The following is a 20894-nucleotide window of genomic DNA, read 5'->3' on the forward strand; positions in this document are numbered from 1 at the left end:
AAGAATTAGGCAAAAGAGTTTGGTCTAGAAGCCTTAATGGTCAATGTGATCCAGGAACTAGCAGCATCTTCATCACCTGGAATCTTATTTAAAATGTAGATTCTCAGACCCATCCCCAGCCTTGGGAAATCTCTCTGAGCCTCAGTTCATTCATCTCTAAAACAGGTAATAGTCAATTCTTGATCCCCCTCTTACTCAACCTAACTGCAGCAGTGGATGAGTTGATTCTCTTTCCTTTTCAAATCACTTTCTTTACTTGGCTTCTGGAATGCCACATGGTACTAATTTTCTCTTACCACCTGCAAGTTCTTATCAGTCTCTTGCTAAATACTCTCCTACTCTGTGACCTCTAAGTGTTGAAGTTACCATGGCATGCTTTTTGACTACTGTCCTAACCAGTGTGAGCACACAGGTTATAAACGTTTCTGAGATGTGATTCCTGGAGGTTCCTGGTCATCACCTCTAGCTTCACACAACTTTGTCTATTTGCCTCTTCAAGTATACAGCTATTATAATTTTTTATGTAGTCAGTGACATAAGAAAGATTAGAAAGCACTGCCCTGGATGATCTAACCCAATTATATTGTTTTAAATACCACTTACATATTGATGATTTCCAAATGTATATATTGAGCTTCAATTCTCCCCTGAACTCCAGACTCCTGTATCTAATGCCCTAAGCAACATCCTTACCTGTATGTCTAATAGGCATCCCAAACTAATACACCAAAGTGATTTCATAGCACCTCGTAGCATCTCATGCAACTTAGATAAAATTAAAAGGAGTAATCCTTGACTCCTAATCCATCAGCAAATGTAAGAGCTAAATTCAAAGTAGTCCCCAAGTATGACCACTTTTTATTGCCACTATTACCTCAACCCTAGGCCATGCCACTGTTATTCCTCATATGGACCACTTCATTTCTCTTCCAACTCCCTCCTTGGAGGCTGGAGTGACTATTCCATAATATAAACCAAATCATGTAATTTCCTTGTTTTGACCTTTCATTAGGTCATTGCACATCACACTTAGAACAAAACTGAAAGCCTTTCTGATGACCTATTAAACTGTAAATGACCTGGTTCCAGGTTATCTCCCAATAACATTTCCATTAAATTCCCAAATATCCATGCTGCATCCACACTGGCCTCCTTACTATTCTTAAAAACCAAGTATGCACTCACCTCTGGCCTCGTACTTGTCGTTCCTCAGTGTCTAGTCCCTTTTTGTAGGTGGGTGCAGAGGTGAGGTGGTAGAAACAGCAAGAAACTGACATCTAATTTTAAGAAATTGCCACAGTCATGTCAACCTTCAACAAACACTATCTTAATCGGTCAACCATCAACACTGAAGCAATACCCTCCACCACTAAAAGCAATAATTCACTGAAAGCTAGGATGATTGTTAGCATTTTTAGCAACAAAGTATTTTTAAATTAAGGTATGTACATTTTTCAGACATAATGCTATTATACACAATAGACACAGCATAGTGTACATGTGACTTTTATATGTACTTAAAACCAAAAAAATTCATTTGACTCATTTTATTGTGACACTCACTTTTATGTGTGATCTGGAATTGAAGCCACAATAACTCTGAGATAGACCTGTAAAATAAAAACAAAACCTACTGATATAAAACAACTAGAAATTACAGGATACAATATGGCATTATTCTTTTAAAATACATAGCTTGGGTTTCAGTTTCAATTCTTCAATTTGCATCTTCCCAAGACCTCATCTTGGCAGATGAGGGAAAATTGGCAGAAGTAGCCACAAAGCATCTCTAGAGTGATACTCATGAAAGTCAGATGATAGCAGATTTCTACAAGATACAACTCCATTAGAAATGATTACACAATTCAAAATTGCAATACATAAAAAAATAATATAACAGAAGCAAAGTTCATATGACAAACAAAACAATAGGTATAGGACAAATTTCATGAGTTTTTATAACCAGTGGGACTTAAAGCCTATAATTTTAAAAATCAGCATGCTTGGCTCTGGGAGAGCCAGGAGAGCAAGAGGGAAACTGAACTACCACCCTTAAAAAGACAGCACAAATAACAGCCCCTAGAGATACAGGACAGAAGCAACAGTTTGGAAAAGGCCTGGGGGCATAGAGAGGGAGTTATTTACTAATCTCAGAATGTGTCCTGGAGAGACAGAGATCTCTGGAAGACTCCTGCAGAAACAAAGGAGCTAGCAGGTACCATTTCCCTCCCCAGGCCCCAGCATAAATACATGGTCATCTGCAGGAATCAACATAGTGCATAATTCATTACCTAACTTGCTTACACCCTGCCCTGTCTGGCTTTGGCAAATCTGTCTTCTCCAGCCAGGCCTGCCTCAGTCCTGGTGCTATGGGTTCCCTCCACACAGAAACCAGTATGAGCCATGCCAGCACTGTCTCCCTGCCAGCACACTTTATGTAACGTTGGTCCTAGCAGTATGGTGGCAGGTCCCCTCTGGTGGAGGACCAACATGCAAACCTTGCTAAAACTGTGCATCCGAACCTCACATGCTTTTTGGGATTGCACCCTTCACTACAGTCTTGGCCAGAGCCCATTCAAACCAGGGCCACAATCCTGGCAGTATGCAAGCATCTCTGACAGTCACTCCAAAGTGACTTCTGCCATAAGGAGAGGGAAAGGCAACCACACATACTAGTCAGACTGTGGCCCCGGCAGTGGGCTGGGGTCAGACAGCTGGTCTGTTATAGGCCCTGCCCACCAACGAAAGCTTCTCAGGGGACAACACAGGGAAAGCACCTTGTGGTATGGTGCTACTGTGTCTCTGGTCTAACTCAATTCAAGCCCAAGGCAGCTCTAGCCTAGTCCACTATCATCGCAGGGACCAAACCCCGCCCAGAACAGTCAAAGAGAGCCATTGCAGCTGACTGGACTGAAGGAAAAAGCAGATCAGCCCCAACAGCAGAGTGCAAATAACACACGTAGGAGACATCCTAAACTGCCAGCTTCTGATAATCAGGAGACACTCCATTGCAAGGCCACTACAGGACCTCTTCTTCATAAGGCCACTATTTTCAAAAGCAGAAGTGGCTGACTTTCATAACACACAGAAAGAGACAGAGGAATATGTCCCAAATGAAAAAAACAGGGCAAAACCATAGCAAGAGACCTAAGTGAAACAAAGATAAGTAAGATGCCTGATAGAGAATTTAAAGTAATGGTCATAAATATACTCACTAGACTTGAGAAAAGAGTGGAGGGCATCAGTGAGACCCTTAACAAAGAGATAAAAAAGAACCAGAGATGAAAAACACAATAAATGAAATTAAAAACATGCTAGATGAAATAAATAGCAGACTACAGGAAGTAGAATGAATCGTGACCCAGACGACAGAGTAAGGGAAAACAGTCAAGCTGAGCAGGTGAGAGAGGAAATAAAATATGCAAAATGAGGATAGACTTAGGGAACTCAGCAACTCATCAAGTATACTAACATTTGCATTACAGGGATCCTAGAAGGAGAAGGGATAGCAAAGGAGGCAGAAAATCTATTGGAAAAAATAATAGCTGAAAACTCTCCAAATCTGGGGAAGGAAACAGAAATTCAGATCCAGGAGCCACAGAGCCCCCAACAAAATCAACCCAAGGAGGTCTATACCAAGACACATAGTAATTAACTGATGAAAAGTACTGATACAGATTGGATTTTAAAAGCATAAAGAAAAATCAAAACAGTTTCATAAAAGGGAAACTCCATAGGCTATCATCAGATTTTTCTACAGAAACTCTGCAGGCCAGAAGGGAGTGGCATGATATATTCGAATTGCCAAAAGGGAAAAATCTGCATCCAAGAATACTCTATCCAGCAAGGCTATCTTTCATAATAGAAGAGATAAAGAGTTTCCCAGACAAACAAAGGTTAAAAGAATTCACAATCACTAACCATCCCTACAAGATATATTAAAGGGGACTCTGAGTGGAAAGGAAAGACCATATGTGAGAACAAGAAATGTAGGAAGCACAAAGGCAAAATCAGCCAAGGGACTCCCACCATCTATCTAAAATGGGGGAGGGGGCGCGAGGGGGGAGGAGTAAACAATGTGTTCAAACTTACATGACCAACAACTTAATATAGACTGCTATATGCAGAAGACATTATATACAAACCTAATGGTAACCACAAATCAAAAACTAGTAAAAGATATGCAAAAAAAAAAAAGAGAGAAAGGAATCCAAGTATATCACTAAAAGAGGCAGCTTGTGGTGAGACAAGAAAACAAGGAAAGAAATGAATAGAGAAGAATTACAACAATAACCATAAAACAAGTAATAGAATGGCAATAAGATGGCATAGAATGGCAAAAGATACATATCCATCAGTAATTACTTTGACTGTAAATGGACTAAACACTCCAATCAAAAGACACAGGGTGACAGAATGGATAAAAAACAAGACCCATCTATATGCCGCATACAAGAGACTCATTTCAGACCTATGACACCTGCAGATTGAAAGTGAGGGGATGGAGAAACATCTACCATGCAAATGGCTATGAAAATAAAGCTGGGTTGGCAATACTTATATCTGACAAAGTAGACTTTATAACAAAGACTGTAACAAGAGACAAACAAGAACATTATATAATCACAAAGGGGGACAAACAACATGAAGCTATAACAACTCTAAATATGTATGCACCTAAAACAGAATCGCCCAAATACATAAAACAGTTAATAACCAGCATAAAGGAACTGATAGTAGCACATTAGTAGTAGGGAACTTTAACACCCCACCTACATCAATGAACAGATCATCCAAACAGAAAATCTATAAGGAAATGATGACCTCAATGGCATATTGGAACAGATGGACTTAACAGATATATTCAGATCATTCTATCCTAAAACAGCAGAATACACATTCTTTTCAAGTGCACATGGAATATTCTCCAAAACAGACCACATATTAGGCCCTAAAACAAATCTTAACAAATTAAAAAGATTGAAGTCACACCATGCATCTTTTCTCAACACAAAGCTGTAAAACTAGCAATCAACCGCAAGAAAAAAATGTGGAAACAGAACAAATACAGGGAGGTGACATAGCATACTATTAAATAATGTATGAGTCTACCAAGAAATCAAAGAGGAAATAAAAAAATACATGGAGACAAATGAAAATGAAAACACAATGGTCCAAGATCTTTGGAATGCAGCAAAAGTGGTCCTAAGAGGGAAGTTTATAGAAATACAGGCCTACCTCAAGAAGCAAGAAAAATCTCCAATAAACAACCTAACCTTACACCTACAGGACCTAGAAAAAGAACAACAAACAAAATCCAAAACCAGTAGATGGAAGGAAATAATATGGATGAGAACAGAAATAAATGATAGAGAAACTCAATGAAACCAGGAGCTAGTTCTTTGAAAAGATCAACAAAATTGATAAATATTTAGAGAGAGAGAGAGAACTCAAATAAACAAAATCACAGTGTAAAAGGAGAAATAATAACCAACACCACAGAAATACAAAGGATTATGAGAGATTATGAAAAATTATATGCCAGCAAATTGGTCAACCTAGAAAAAATGGACAAATTCATAGAAACATAGAACCTTCCAACAATGAAGTAGAAAGAAGTAGGAAATTTGAGCAGACCAATTACCAGCAAGGAAACTGAGTCAATAATCAAAAAACTCCCAACAAACAAAAAGCCCAGAACCAGATGGCTTAACAGGTGAATTCTATCAGACATTTAAAAAAGAGTTAATACCTCTTCTTCTCAAACTATTCTAAAAAATAGAAGAGGAAGGAAAACTTCCAAATTCATTCTATGAGGCCAGAATTACCCTGATACCAAAACCAGGTAAAGATACTACAAAAAGAAAAAGAGAACTATAGGCCAACATCTCTGTTGAACATAGGTGCAGAAACCCTCAAGGAAATATCAGCAAACCACAACGACAGTACATTAAAAAGATCATTCATTATGGTCAAATGGGATTTATTCTTAGGATACAATGATGTTTCAATATTCACAAATCAATCAACATGATATGGCACATATGTAATGTAAAAGATAAGAACCACATGATCATTTCAGTATATGTAGAAAAAGCATTTGACAACATCCATTCATTATAAAAACTCTCAACAAAGTATGTTTGGAGGGAACATACCTCAACATAATAAAGGCCATATATGAAAAACTCACAGCTAACATCATCCTTAATGGGAAAAGCTGAGAGGTTTTCCTCTAAGGTCAGGAACAGGACAAGGATGTCAAATCTTACCACTTTTGTTTGACATAGTACTGGAAGTCCTAGCCACAGCAATCAGACAGCAAAAAGAATAAAAGACATCCAAATCAGTAAAGAAGAAGTAAAATGTTCACTATTTGCAGATGACATGTTACTCTATGTAGAAAACCCAGAAGACTCTACCAAAAAACTACTAGAACCCATAAATTAACTCAGTAAAGTTACAGGATACAAAATCAAAGTACAGAAATGCATTTATATACATCAAAAATGAAGCAGCAGGAGAGATTAAGAAAATAATCCCATGTACAACTGCATCAAAAATAGGACACCTAGGTATAAAACTAATCAAAGGGGTGAAAGACCTGTACTCTGAAAATTATAAAACACTGATGAAAGAAACTGAAGCTGACACAAAGAAATGGAAAGATATTTCATGCTTATGGATTGGAAGAACAAATATTGTCAAAATGTCTATACTACCCAAATCCATCTCACATTTAATGCAATCCCTATCAAAATACCAACGGCATTTTTCACAGAACTGGAACAAGCTATCCTAAAATTTGTATGGAATGACAAAGACCTCAAATAGCAAAAGCAATCTTGAAAAGAAAAACAGGTGCCTGAGTGGCTCAGTCAATTAAGCATCTGACTCTTGATTTTGGCTCAGGTCATGATCTCATTGTTCGTGAATTCAAGCCCCACGTTGGGCTCTGCATTGGTGGTGTGGAGCCTGCTTGGGATTCATTCTCTCTCTCTCTCTCTCTCTCTCCATTTCTTTCTGACCTATGCTCACCACCCCCCTGTCTCTCTCATAATAAACAAACAAGCAAACAAACTTAAAAAAAAAAGAAAAAGGAAAACAAAGCTGGAGGTACCACAAGTTATATTACAAAGCTATAGTCATCAAGACAGTATGGTACTGGCATAAAAATGACACATGGATCAATGGAACAAAACAGAAACCCCAGAAATAAACTCACACTACATGGTCAATTAATCTTAAACAAAGCAGGAAAGAATATCTAATGGGAAAAGGACTGTTTCTTCAACAACTGATGTTGGGAAAACTGGACAACACACAAAAGAAAGAAACTGCACCACTTTCTTAAACCATACACAAAGACAAATTCAAAATGTATTAAAGATCCAAATGTGAGACCTGAAGCCACAAAATTCCTAGAAAACAACACAGGCAATACCTTTTTTTGACATCATCCATAGCAACTTTTTTCTAGATTGGACCCTGAGGTAAGGGAAACAAAAACAAAATAAACTATTAGGACCACATCAAAATAAAAAGCTTCTGCACAGAAAAGGAAATAGTCAACAAAATTAAAAGACAACCTACTGAATGGGAGAAGATATCTGCAAATGATATATCCAATAAAACAGAGAAAGAACTTCAATAACTCCACACACACAAAAAAATCCAATTTAAAAATAGGCAGAAAACATCATTAGGCATTTTTCCGAAGAAGACTTATGGATGGCCAACAGACACATGAAAAGATGCTCAACATCACACGTCGTCAGGAAAATGATGACTCATCAGAATGGCTAAAATCAACAACAGAAATGACAGGTTATGGCAAGGAGGTGGAGAAAAAGGAATCCCCTTGCACTGTCGAGAATGTGAACTGGTGCAGCCGTTGTGGAAAACAGTATGGAGGTTCCTCAAAAAGTTAAAAACAGAACTAACTTATGATCCATGAATCACACTACTGGGTTTTTACCCAAAAAATACAAAAACATTAATTCAAAGGGTACATGCATCCCTGTGTTTATTGCAGCATTATTTACAATAGCCAAAATATGGAAGCAGCCCAAATTTCCATCAATAGATGAGTGGATAAAGAAGATGTAGTATACACACACATATTCTCTCTCTCTGTCTCCCTCCCCCCCCCCCCACACACACTGGAATATTACTCAGCCATAAAAAAGAATGAAATCTTGCCATTTCCAACAACATGGATGGATCTAGAGAATATAATACTAAGTGAAATAAGTCAGTTAGAGAAAGACAAATACCATATGATTTAAGAGACAAAACAAAAAAAGCAGAAAAAAGAGAGAGAGAGAGAATCCAAAAAACAGACTTAACTATAAAGAACAAACTGATGGTTACCAGAGGGAAGGTGAGTGGGAGAATGGATATTAAGAGTATACTTATCATGATGAGCATTGAGTAATGCATAGAATTGTTGAATCACTATATTATATACATGTAAATAATATAACACTATATATTAGCTACACTGAAATTTTTTAAAAAAGGCCACCTAGCTATTTAAGATGGTCATAGGAAATTTTTGGGAATTGTTTACTCAATCAGACCTAGTTCTAAAGAATCTTCTGATGCCTTCTTAAATATTTATATTTACTTGTCTCATAGATATCTGATGTCTGTTGTCCAGAGTCTTAAATATTTCTGCATAATCACCATCTTGACAGATGACTAAAATGATTCCAGACAAACACAGGATAATATCACACTAATGCTCCACCTAAAAATCCTATCTCTATAAACCATAGCTTTAAATAGAATCAACAACTGTGGTAAGATCTAGAAAATCTTTGATTATCTCTTCTAGAGCTCTGGATGAATGAGAAAAAGGGAGAATTGAGAATTTAAAGTTTCCACAAGCTTTATCTAAAGTGACTGTTGTATAACCATGGGAACAAGTAGCCACCTGAATCAGTTTTAACCCTATTCAATAGAAAAACAATAACTCCTCTTAGTGAATGCACTTTTGCAAGTCAACCAAATATTATCAGCAACCTGCAGCTAAAAGTCAGCTAGTCAGGGGCAAATTCACCCCAAAAGTATAACATACCTAAAGTGTCAAGAAATCAACCACTATCTTACCCTAGTAATGATGCTACCGCAACTAAAGATGATGTGAACACCCTTATAACTTGAAAGTCCACCAGTCCATGAATTCCTGTTTTCCACCAGTACAATCATTTGGCCACCATCTTTGTTTCCTCCATTGGCCAGGAATAGTTACAGCACGTTTAGAAGCCCTTATCAAATTCACCCAGCAAACCTTAAATGATGGCTAACAAAGCCTGTCCTTAACTGAACACTGAAATGTTTTTAATGAGAAAAACTGTCTTCCAAAATAGAATGGCCTTAGACATTACTAATGCCTTGTAATAGGCACCTATGCCATTATCCAAACAAAGTGCTGTGTGTCCATACCTGATAAGTATACTAATGTGTCATCTTTACTAAATCATATGAGGATACAAGTGAACTCCTTGAGTGATCCAACCCATAGCCTAAGGGACTTAGCAATCAATGGTTTGGATCATGGGACTCTTGGTGGAAAAAAAAATGTTACTTAATTTGGGAATCCTTATCATGATCCGTGTTTTCTCTTGCATGTGCCTCTACTGATGTTGTGATACTGGCCTACAGTTACCGCAGAGAGCTACAATGGCTATCCAGTGCAGCCAGATAGCCACCAGACAACTCACTTCCATGTTAGTGAAACCTGCTGACTGCTCAAGACACACCATGGAAGAGGAAGGTATGTAAGACTATGAGAGCCAGTCATGAGTTGGTGTTCTGGAGGAGGTAACTGAATGTGCATGATTGCCAGTTGACCATAGAACTAAACACTGGGCATGGGCAATCAGAAGCTCCTCACCCCCACCCACCCCCACCCCCTGTGCTTGGAGTATATACTCTCCCCACTGTTCCCATTGTGGAAGGTGTTTTCAAGGACATGGCCTTCAGAGGTCAATGTATTGAGAATATCTGGATAGTATAACATGACTGAACCCAGTTAAAGACTCTATATAAACTTTTAAAATTTGGTGGATGGATGCAGAGATCTACTGGTCTTGTGGCCACCTGAGAGAAATCTCGTATGGTATGCCTTGGCTTATCCAATCTGCCACTGCCCTATATGGAGTGGTCTCTTTCTTAGGTCTCTCCTTGCCCTTCTTGTTCTGGGGGCCAGTTTCAGATTTCACTCAGGAAGCTCCTGAGGTTGGTTGTGCTTAAGTTAAAAGAAAGAAGTGTAGTTGGACCAGAGGTGTTGGATTGGGGCTGGGGAAGATGTGTAGATGAAATGATGAGGAGAGTGAAATATATGCATGAGCCTGAAAACAAGAGAGAATATTTGAGTGACATAAGGAGGGTCACTTGAGAGTTACACCACGCAATTTAAATGGTCGGCTGTCAAGCAATGCTTACTTCAGAAGCTTTGTAATATTACTCTACTTTCCAGATAAATCAAAGCTGGGAAACTCAATAGAGAACAGGGGGGCTAGGAAAGAAAAAAAAAACCTCTGGGGATTAATTTTATTTGCCTAAAATGCTTATTACATTTTACACGAGACAAATCCTCGCCAGAGAAATGACACTTTAAAGCAAGGAGGCTGACACGTCTAAATTTGGTTCAGAGAGTCTGGGTTCATAGCCTTAGAGCAGTTTCATAAGGGATTAACTTCTCTGTGTGTACTTCATACTTTTGGCAGTAAATGCAAAAAAACCACTTAATGTTCGTGTGAAGGGACTATTTTGGTTGTAAACATTGGGGAACAGGACAAAATTCACAGTGCGATGTGGATGTGTGTCCTCCCTTTTGTCCAAAGCAGTGATTGAGGGCAAACCAGAAAACTGTAGGATTTCAATATGAATGAGGGGCACCTGTGGCTGTGGGGACACTGAGACAATGAGGGACAGTCGAAAAGACTACCGCTCAGCAACATCCAGAGTAATTTCCTCAAAATCATTCAGTAGTCTCCCATTCCACTTTGGGCCAAGCAGTACAAGTGGAAAAGTGGTTAGAAATGATCAACGAGCAAGGAATGCCAAAGAAGTTGAATAGCCTGGAAAGAAACTGGGAAGTCTCCCAGTTACAGAAGAGAGTCAGTAAAATAGAGCTTGAAGGTAGCATGCAGGGCACGGAGATGAACAATGCCTGAGGCATGGCAAAATAATACACAAAAAGCCCACAGAGCCAGCCAGAAAAGACATGTGCAGGAAAAGGAGGACAATGAGAGCATGAGTCCTGCCAGATCAAAACTGAAACATATTTATAAATGTCTTTCAGAGGTAAGCCAGAGTTTTAGAATTTATTTTGAAGAGCCAAGAGTATTTGGGGATGGGGCGGGGCAGAGGGAATGGGAGAATACTTAAGAAAGTACATTACTGTATAGAATTTAATTGAGTAATTATTGTTGAATTGGTTGAATGTACCTCTTAACATATTCCTGTGCGTTTTAAAAATATTTTTTTCTCTAATTTAAGGATTAAGATGTAATCTGCCTCAGGTTCTGAGTCGTGAGTGGGTGTTGAGCAGTGGAGCGATTCTACATAGTTAGCGGTTCTTGGGAAATAATTTATTTCTCCCTGAGTAACCCTGCACCAGCCAGATTTCCAGTGGTTACTAAGAAGGCTACAAGGATATTCTTGAATCTCCTCCTTTCAGTTGAGAACAGAACTAATTCCTCACAATTACATCTTCTCTTCAAAAATGTCTGATTGTTGGAGTAGGTGCTCAGAGGTGCCAGTGAGGTCAGCAATCCAGAGTGCATATTACCTGGGCTCCAAGTTTCTCTCTCCACCAAGCACAGAGACTCTCCTGCCCCAAGGGAGAATTCAACTGATCATAGAGGAATTAGGGAAGCTTCTTTAGATTCCACTACAGAATTCTACTTCTTAGAATAAGCATGTGTGTTTAAAAGAAAAAATATTTACCTGCTTGTTGTATTTGCTTATTATTTATAGGGTTGGAGGAGTTGCACTAAATGGATTCACATATAACAGGGCCATCAAAATAAACACAAAAGATCTAAAGTGAACTGAAGGTGGAGATAACAGAAATACAGGCTAAGAGAGTTACTGCAATTAAATTCTAAAATTAGCTCAACTTCTTGGCATTCAAAACATATCAGGAAACACAATGGGCTATATATTTCCCACAGTCTGATAAAACCAAGCACGCTGGTTCTGACGGAGACAAGACTTCCTCACACTCTAAATTTACAGTTATCTTCTAGACGGCTCTATATTCTCCTGCTTCTCTCCACGGTCATGCCACAAACCCAGCCCAAAGTCCCAGGATCTCTTTTCTGAATTACTTGTACATCTCTAGTCAGCACCTTCTCCAGATCCTGGCACAGCCTCCATACCACAGTAGTGGTCCTTTGAAATGCAAATATGAGATCACATTTGCATTTTAAATTGCATTTTAATTTAAATTATATCTCAATTTTAAATTGAGGTATAATTGACATATAGAACTGTATTAGTTTTAGGTGTATAGCATAATGATTTGATATATACAGTAAAATGATTACCACAATAAGTTTAAGTTGACATCCATCACCACATATAGTTACATTTTTTTTTTCTTGTGCACACATGTCATTGATTCAAGGGCAAAATCCAAAATCCTGTGCGCTACCTATAAGACACAGTCTGGCCCCAGCCTTCTTCTTCAGACCAGTGACAAACAGGTCTACCCATACAAATAGTTCTACGCACATGCTTTGCTTAGCAGCCTCCGACTCCACCCCGCCCCCTCTTTAATAGCTAACTCACATTCTGTTACTTTACACCTCTCTAGCCCATAGGTCTCATCCGTCTGACGCTGAAGGCATGTGATTTTGTGTTGATGCTTTTTTTTTTTTTTGGACTAGATCTCAGCACAGACCAAAGTGCTTCTTCAAGGAATGAAACACTGCAGCAAAATGGCCTGAGCCTATTAGGCTTTCTCAACGATTAAGTTCTTTTTCATAAGTTATCAGGAGCTTCAAATAGCTAATTAAGCAGATTAAGAGGTTTAGAGCCATCCCCATAGCCCCATGACCAAGTATGAAGGCAAATGTCAGAATGAATTCTACGACACATTTAAACATTTATGTGTAAGCCCATACAGAAACAGTCCTATAATATGTTTATAAGCTCAATGATGTCCATCTCTCAGCCCTTTCAAGTTCACATCCAGTGTGAAAGATTCACTTCAGGAACTGTGACAGCGTTCCAGTCCCAGGATGCTGCTAAGATCATAGTTGGATTTAGGCAAGGAGTTCTCTAAATCAGTGACTGAACACAGGGCTGGGTGAGAATTAAGTCTTGGGCTCCATTCTGCATAAGAATGCGGAATTCTGCTCACTTGGTTTTAGGCCTGGAACACTTCTTTACCAAGAGGTAAAGAGCCCACACAGCTTGTGCTGGGCTTACCACCTCTCTTTGCTCCATCAAACACACTTTTATCTCCAGCCTCGTTTCTCTTACCTTATAATATTTTCATGCCTTTTTTTTTTTTTACCCGATTAACACCCTTAAGCTTTCCCCTGTTTCTTCAACTTGTCTCTCTCTACTTTCTTACCTTCTATATGCATCTTCAGTCATGCACAAACTGATGTCTACTTCTTTTGCTTCCCTTGAAAAGGCTTTTGCCCAAGTCACTAAGAATCAAATTACTATTTTTCCAATCTGAGGCATTTACAGAGTTAGTATATTAATTAAGGTAGGTGGGATAGGCTGTGGAGACCAACTCCTAAATCTTAATGGCATTACCCAATAAGTGTTTATTTTTGCTTATGTCATGATCTGCTTATGTAAATACTCATCTTTGTGTGCCTTCTCTGTGGTGATTCAGGGACATAGGCTGCTTTCATCTTGTGGTTCCATCATGCCCTAGGGACATCTTCATCCCCTGGACCTCTGCATCTGGGAGCTGAAGAACAAAGAGTGGAGGACTGTGTGAATCCTTAGGGGACAGAATGGGAGGAGAACTATATCGCTTCTCCTCTTATTCCGACCATACACAGTCTGAAAGGCAGACTGGGAAATGCACTGGAGCTGTCTGTCCAGTTGGAAAAAGAAACTGCTGGGCATAACCAGCAGTTATTCTTAACCAACATCTGTCATTCCTCCTTTTTGAAACTTTCTCTCCCTTGACTTCCAAGGCTCCATTCTCTCTTCTGGTTTCAGTTTTCAAATCTTCACTGCTCATTTTCAGTCTCCTTCAAGACTCTTCTTTCTTTTATCCATCCTCTTAACATTGATATTCCCCAGCCTTTGTCTCTTGGCTTATTTTTCTTCTCACTATACCATTCCCCCTGGATGTTCTCACAAACAACCAGAACATCTATCTCCATCATTCTGTTCACACGTCCATGTAAAACCTGCTCTTCATCTTATAAGTCCCCATCCTGATGAAGTAGGTCTACTCAGTCATTAAACCAGAAAACTAGAAGCGATCCTACATTCTCCCCTTTTCCTCTATAACCAAGGTTTCTCAACCACCACACTATTGACATTTCAGGCTGGGTAATCCTTTGTTGTCCTGTGAATTGTAGGATGTTTAGCAGCATCCCTGGCTTCCTGCTAGTAGGTGCCAGTGTCTAACCGCCCCATCCTCTCATCAAGTTACGGCAGCCAACAGTATGCCCAGGCATTGCCAAATGTCTCTTGAGTAGGAAGGGATCACCTCCAGTTGAGAACTGCATCATCCGTTCCTATAGATTGAACCTTTGTAATATTTATCCTCTCCATTTTGTTTTTTTGCCATTAATTCTATAAATTCCACATCATTTTGTGTCTGGATTTCTCCAGTTCTCTCCTATCTATGGCAAGTTGGGTGAACCAACAGTTCCTCTTGACTCGAGTCTGCATTGTCATAGAACAACAGGATACTGATTTCTTAGCCTCCTTTGCATGGCCAGGTGACACCATTTAGCATGGCAAATAGGTCTGTGAAGAGACTGGAGTTGAATTTAAAGGTTCTAAGGCTTTGGGGTGCCTGGGTGGCTCAGTTGGTTGAGCGTCCAGCTTCGGCTCAGGGCATGATCTCACAGTTTGTGGGTTCGAGCCCGCATCAGGCTCTGTGCTGACTGCTTGCTCAGAGCCTGGAGCCTGCTTCAGATTCTGTGTCTCCTTCTCTCTGTGCCCCTCCCCCACTCACGCTTTGTCTCACTCTGTTTCTCAAAAATAAATAAATGTAAAAAAAAAAAAATTAAAGGTTCTAAGGCTTTGGAATCATCCGGCTTAGATAGTATCTTAACCTTATCACTCTGGTGGTGGTGTTGTTTTAGGAAAGTTACTTAAATTTTCTGTGCCCCGTCAGTAATACTGGGATAAAAACAGTACCAAGCTTATAGAATTATTATGAAGTTTACAAGTTAATATGGACAAACTGTTTAGTGTATAATTGGCCAAATGTAAACACTGAATAAATGGTGGCTATGATTTAGGACTGGCAGGGATGATATAATTTCTCTTTTCCTTGCTAATCTCAAAGGTTACTACTTCAGAGCCCATCCCTAACTTTTAAGACTCAGTTTACAGGAATCTTACTCTGGAGATTTTCTCTCACTTTTCCTTCTAAATTACAATCCCTTTCTCAGATATTACTTGTTTTTCTCCCTCACTAAGCTGTGAACCCCTACAAAGCAAGGACCAGACTTTTCTCTATATATTCCCAGGACCACCAAAAGTGCTCCATAAATATGAAATGTTCAGGAAAAGTTTGTTGACTAAATCAGTAAGTGAACAAATATTAGTAACATACACCAACCTTGCAAATAACTTTCCTTCCGTTTGGCAGCAGGTAGGGAGGGTGGATTTCTAGAAAGCTTTGGACATCCTTAGAGTAAATGAAACACAAATCAACCAGGTGAATTTTTAAAAGGAAATTTATCTTACTAGCCTGGCAACTCTGTCTAGCTTTTAAGTAAATTGAAACTAGGAACCATATTATTGTTAGGATACAGAGGAAAACTATACATGTAACTCCAAACCTTTCACAATCTTTTAAAAATCTTATTTTAAGTAAATTCACCTGAATTTGCACAGGAGTGTAGCAATGGGAATTGTTAATCGACAGAGAAGTCACCGTTTTAAAATTCCATTGATACAATTTCTAAAATGAGGAGCTTTAAATTGCCTTGTGGTTAAAGGAACTTTTAACTACACACACACACACACACACACACACACACACACACCCTTTTTTCTTCTGCCCAGTCTCTAGCAGGCTGTTAATAAACTGGAAACTACCCAGATTTCTAGGGGGGATAAAAGAGCAACTGTAATCCTAAATAATCCAGTGTTCTCATCCTGGGCTCTGTGGAGGAGGACCCAACCATGTTCTGTTAGGAAAAGTTGGTGGTGGCTTTTCTTGCCGGGTTTTGGACCCAAATATTTAACCACCTCCAACTAAGATCCCTTTCTCTAGATCAAAATTTATCGGAACATTTCTTCTGGAGTGATTCCTAAATGATCTTAGAAAAGCGATTGGAAACGAGCTACTAGAACCTCTGAAATTTCTTAAAAGGTCTCCAAGAAAAACTCACTTTCTTTGCCTTAAGAAAGGGGAACACATCTCATATGCAACCCACTCTTTAAAACTTCGCATCTATCTGCGGGACCACAACAGTCCCAGTAACAGTCGCGACTCTATTTGATGACTACAGTCCTTCAAGCCTCTAGTGCCTGTTAGCTTCCCCAGGATGCCCGTCGGTTCCTGAAAGTGACATCAACACTGGAGAGCCGGGGGTTGCCCAACAGGTGGTCTGCCGAACGGTCTCCAGAAGAGAGTGCCGCCCGCCCCCGGGGCACTCCTCGCCCACGGTCGCGCGCCCTGGCGCTCCGGGGGGCTGCGTGGGCTCCAGAGCTAGGGCTCCGGCCGCCGGGAGGGGATGAGCGCGGCCGGTTCACGCGGCCTCCACGCCCACCTTCCCGCTACGCGTCCCCTCCCTTTGCCAAAGCTCAGACTCTGGGGCCGCCCTTATTGTTGGCCGCGTCTGTCACTTTGTGGGCCGGGTGACATGAATGGATGGGCTGGACACACCTTCCAGCCTTCTGAGAGAGAGAGAGAGAGAGAGAGAGAGAGAGAGAGAGAGAGAGACCATCCGGATCTGCATAGGGAGCAGGAGGGACTCCCCCGGCGCCCCCAGAGCTTGCGCCGCGGGCCAGAGACACGCACAGCTTCCCCCTCCCACATTCACTCCTCCCATCCTTTAAGAAAACGCCCAACCCCAAAAAATAATATCGCTCCAAGCCTGCTGGCGTCCTCGGTGCCCTCTCCTCCTTCCCGGGCTCAGCGCGCTCCGGTTCCACGGGAGGCTGCGGCGGGAGGCAGCGGCGGGAGGGAGCGGCGCGGGCCCGGTGCGGCGCGCGGAGCTGGAGGCGGGCGCGCAGGCGGCCCGCGGGCGCCGCACTATGCTCCCCAGCGCCGTGGCGGCCCACGCCGGCGCGTACTGGGACGTGGTGGCGTCCTCCGCGCTCCTCAACTTCCCCGCGGCTCCGGGCTTTGGCAACTTGGGCAAGAGTTTCCTGATCGAGAACTTGCTGCGGGCCGGGGGCGCCCCGCCGCACGCGCTGCAGCCACCCCCGCACCACGGCCCGGCGTCCGCTCTAGTGGCCGCCGCCGCCGCCGCCGCCACGGCAGCCGGCGCGCAGGTCCGGCCCCTGCCGGCTAACCCCGTTCCCCTCAAGCTGTGCCCCGCGGCCGAACCGGTCAGCCCCGGCGGAGCGCCGTACGGCACGCGTTGGGCTTTCCAAGTGCTCAGCCCCTCGGCCGACGGCGCCAGGCTGCCGGGCCGGGCTCCGGGGGATCGAGACTCTACCTTCCAGCCGTCAGCCCCAGGTGAGCCAGCTCTTTTCCTCCCCAGCCGCGCCCGGCGCCTCCGGCCCGGCGGGTCCGGGATCCGAGCTCCCGGGGGTGCGCGCTGCGCCTAGGGAGCCCTGGCCCCAGCGCGCCCGGATCCGCTCCGGCCTGGGACCTTCCTCGAGCGTCTCGAGCTTTCGTCGGGATGCCACTTCGCGGGTAAATAGGGTTCAACCACTAACTGTGACACCCCCTCCACCCCTATCCCATACCACCAGCTTCCTCTCTGTTTCCTTTCAACAAGTGGTAGGGCTGCCTTGATTTTCAGGCCTTTCCGGAGAAACCCTGAATGCCCCACATTGGGTTAGCGGGAAAGAACAGCCCTAGTCCCGAGATCTCTGGGTTCGCTGGACCAGTTTCACCCGTCTTGTTCCCAAGTTCAGCGTTTCTGCTCGCCGCCTCCAGCCCTGGAGGCCGCGGGACACCAGCTCCCTGGGCAGTTCCCGCGGCCCGCTTCGGGGGCTTTGCTTCTGCGTCCGCAGCGAAGGCCGGGGCCGTTCAAGAGCGCTCGCAAAGATTTTTGGAAGAAGAGTTGCGCAAACTTTTGGCTTTCTCCGCTCAGTATTTGAGATCACGGAGGCGCAAGGAAATCAAGGACGACTTTTTCTTCGTGCTGAGCTGAAACAGCTGAATTGGCACCTGGGATAGGAAGTTCACCAATAAATGGGAAATTATCAAAAGAAAGACAATTTTGGTTTAATTTTCGCATAAAACCTAAGTGGTGTGATTGGGCAGAGGATGTGGACGGGTTAATCACATTTTAGCTAAAGCGTATGGAGGGGCAGCCGAAATGTGCGGTGAAAAAAAGGGGAAGCCTTTTGGAAACTCAGAAGCTGAGATCTAGTTGGATTATTATTAATTTTTTTTGGCTGCGTCCTTAGGCGATCTTAACTCATTCTTTTAATCCCGATGGGTTTGTCCAGAATGACTAATAGACGCTTTTTCAGCAGATTCCATTGTCCCAGCAAACTGCCAGATCAAATTTATTGCTAATGGCTGTATAGAACTTAACATGTTTAGAACCTGTCCTGGTCTTTCAGCTTGAAATGGTTATTAACAGAATGGAACAAATATAATTATATGAGCGGTCTCATTCACACAGTGTAAAACCTAAGGAACCTGGGAAGCCTTTTGCATCTAGGGAAAGGAAAAAATACTGTTAAAGGCAGAGTTTATGTTCCTTGGTAATTTGGGCCACTCTCTTATTTTTGAAGTGTTTGGAAAATTAGAAACGTATAAAGCCGGTTCACCTAGACAAGATTTAGTAAATAATGTTGTGTCACAAAAAAATAACATTTTCAAACAAAAAATGGTGATTTGCATAACTTTTAGTGGTTTGGCATTGTGTTCATAGAAGTTATTTTTAAGGATTCTTAAATTGCCCCTGATCCTGATTGGCTGCTCAACCAGAGAAAGTTACTTACTTTTCCCCTTTGTAGATTTTACAGGTTAAATTCAAATAAACCAAATGCAAATCAAAGGCAGATATTTTAATAACTGAACAAGAGGTTTGTATATCTGTTTCATTCAAAATATTGCAATTATTGGGTAAAGGGTCTCCTAACTACAAAAAATTTTCAAGGATGTATTAACTCTTGTACACTTATTAAAGTGTCAGAATACAAAAATGGGTTTTTTTTGGAATAGTTAAGAGAATATGAGAATTTATATTTCCCTTTGAAGTATTCTAATACAGTTTAAGCACATATTTTTTCCTGGTGTTTTATTGAGCCCTCATTGAAGATTTGAGATTCTCCTAGGTTGATTTTCCTTTGAACAAATAACCTTTTATTTCAAAAAATAGTCTTGTAAGGGGTGTGTTTAATTTTTGAATCTACAAAAGTATCTTAAGAAAATTAAAACTCTCTATATTTGTGCCCGCAAATATGCTGCTTAAAACCAGCATTTACATTCATTTATCTTTGTAATTTGACACAGAATGTCATTTTCTGAACATTGCCCTAGTTTTCTTTAAGTGACAGATTTTTGTCCTACCAAATGTTGTGGGAATTCATTGCTGCTGTGTAGAATTATGAAGTTTTAATGAGTGCTGACAAGGTTACTATCACCTGAAAATTAACTGACTGACGACATAGTGATTGATGTTCTATAGAGAGTATAGAAGAGCTACTGTTTTTGAAAAGATAACAGTATTTCCTTATATTTCTTTCTGAGATGTCAGTGAACAACCACTGCTAATCCTTTAGACCCTTACTTAGGAGTGAGTGGATCACAAAATGGGATTTTTAATCATTTCAGCATATTGAGTACTCAGTTTTTTTCCAGTCTTGTTGAGTGTACCAAACTAAATGTTGAATGAGAAAACCCCAGACTTCCTTTTATTGGTGCCTTGGTGAAATACAGAGCCCTTTAACTTGGGGATTTATGCCACTGCATGCATTTCTGCTTCATTATCTTTGTTACCGATTTTTATTGATGCCATCTATTTCATTTGTTCAGGAAGTGCTTACCGAGTATCTCCCATGTGTCAGGCTCTGTTCTAGACCATTGGGATCGTCACTGCACAAAACGGATGACTGTCTCTGCCCCTGTGGCATTCCATGTTTGGACTGCTGTATGGCTTTCCAAGCATTTTCATAGCTGTTCGCTGCTTTAATTTTCATAGAGGCCAGTTTTTTCCTACAATGATTACTTCACTTGCTAATTTTGTTTTTGTCAGAAGTTAACAGTGGAAACATCTGTGGACTTGTGAAGGAGAAAAAAAAAATGGTCCCAAACCTTCATATTCCTTATGCGAGTCTTTCATTGAATATCGGAAGCTAGTGATAACTGATTACGTGTATCACAATAATAAATCAGATTGTGATTTTGTATGTGTCCATAAGGAAAGAAATTGCCCTTCCTGTTTGTCTTGCTGTGGATCTGCAAGGTGATGACAGTTAAGCAATAACACAGATTTTATAGGTAATAAATGAGAGGATAGCTGTCAGTTCTTCATCCCTGGAAACTGGCAAGTCTTTGAATATTTACAGTAGGAAAAAGACTCTCC

General features: G+C 41.1%; 1 protein-coding gene and 1 long non-coding RNA gene across 2 annotated transcripts in view; one reads left to right on the forward strand and one right to left on the reverse strand.

Moving 5' to 3' along the window:
* Positions 1-1185: 1185 nt before the first annotated feature.
* Positions 1186-17618, reverse strand: LOC147579210 (uncharacterized). Its single transcript, XR_015253662.1, has 3 exons — positions 15791-17618; positions 1564-1610; positions 1186-1277 (listed from the first exon to the last, which is right to left on the reverse strand). It is a non-coding gene; the product is annotated as an uncharacterized LOC147579210 (long non-coding RNA).
* The window catches only part of DBX2 (developing brain homeobox 2), a 36722-nt gene continuing 33216 nt past the window's right edge, over positions 17389-20894 (forward strand). Inside the window, exon 1 of the mRNA XM_025930520.2 lies at positions 17389-17863. Coding sequence (XP_025786305.2) covers positions 17437-17863 — 427 coding nt within the window. The 5' untranslated portion in view covers positions 17389-17436. The remainder of the gene's footprint in view (positions 17864-20894) is intronic.

The sequence above is a fragment of the Puma concolor genome, chromosome B4, assembly GCF_028749965.1.
Source record: "Puma concolor isolate L17-30 chromosome B4, mPumCon1.1.hap2, whole genome shotgun sequence".
NCBI lineage: Eukaryota > Metazoa > Chordata > Mammalia > Carnivora > Felidae > Puma > Puma concolor.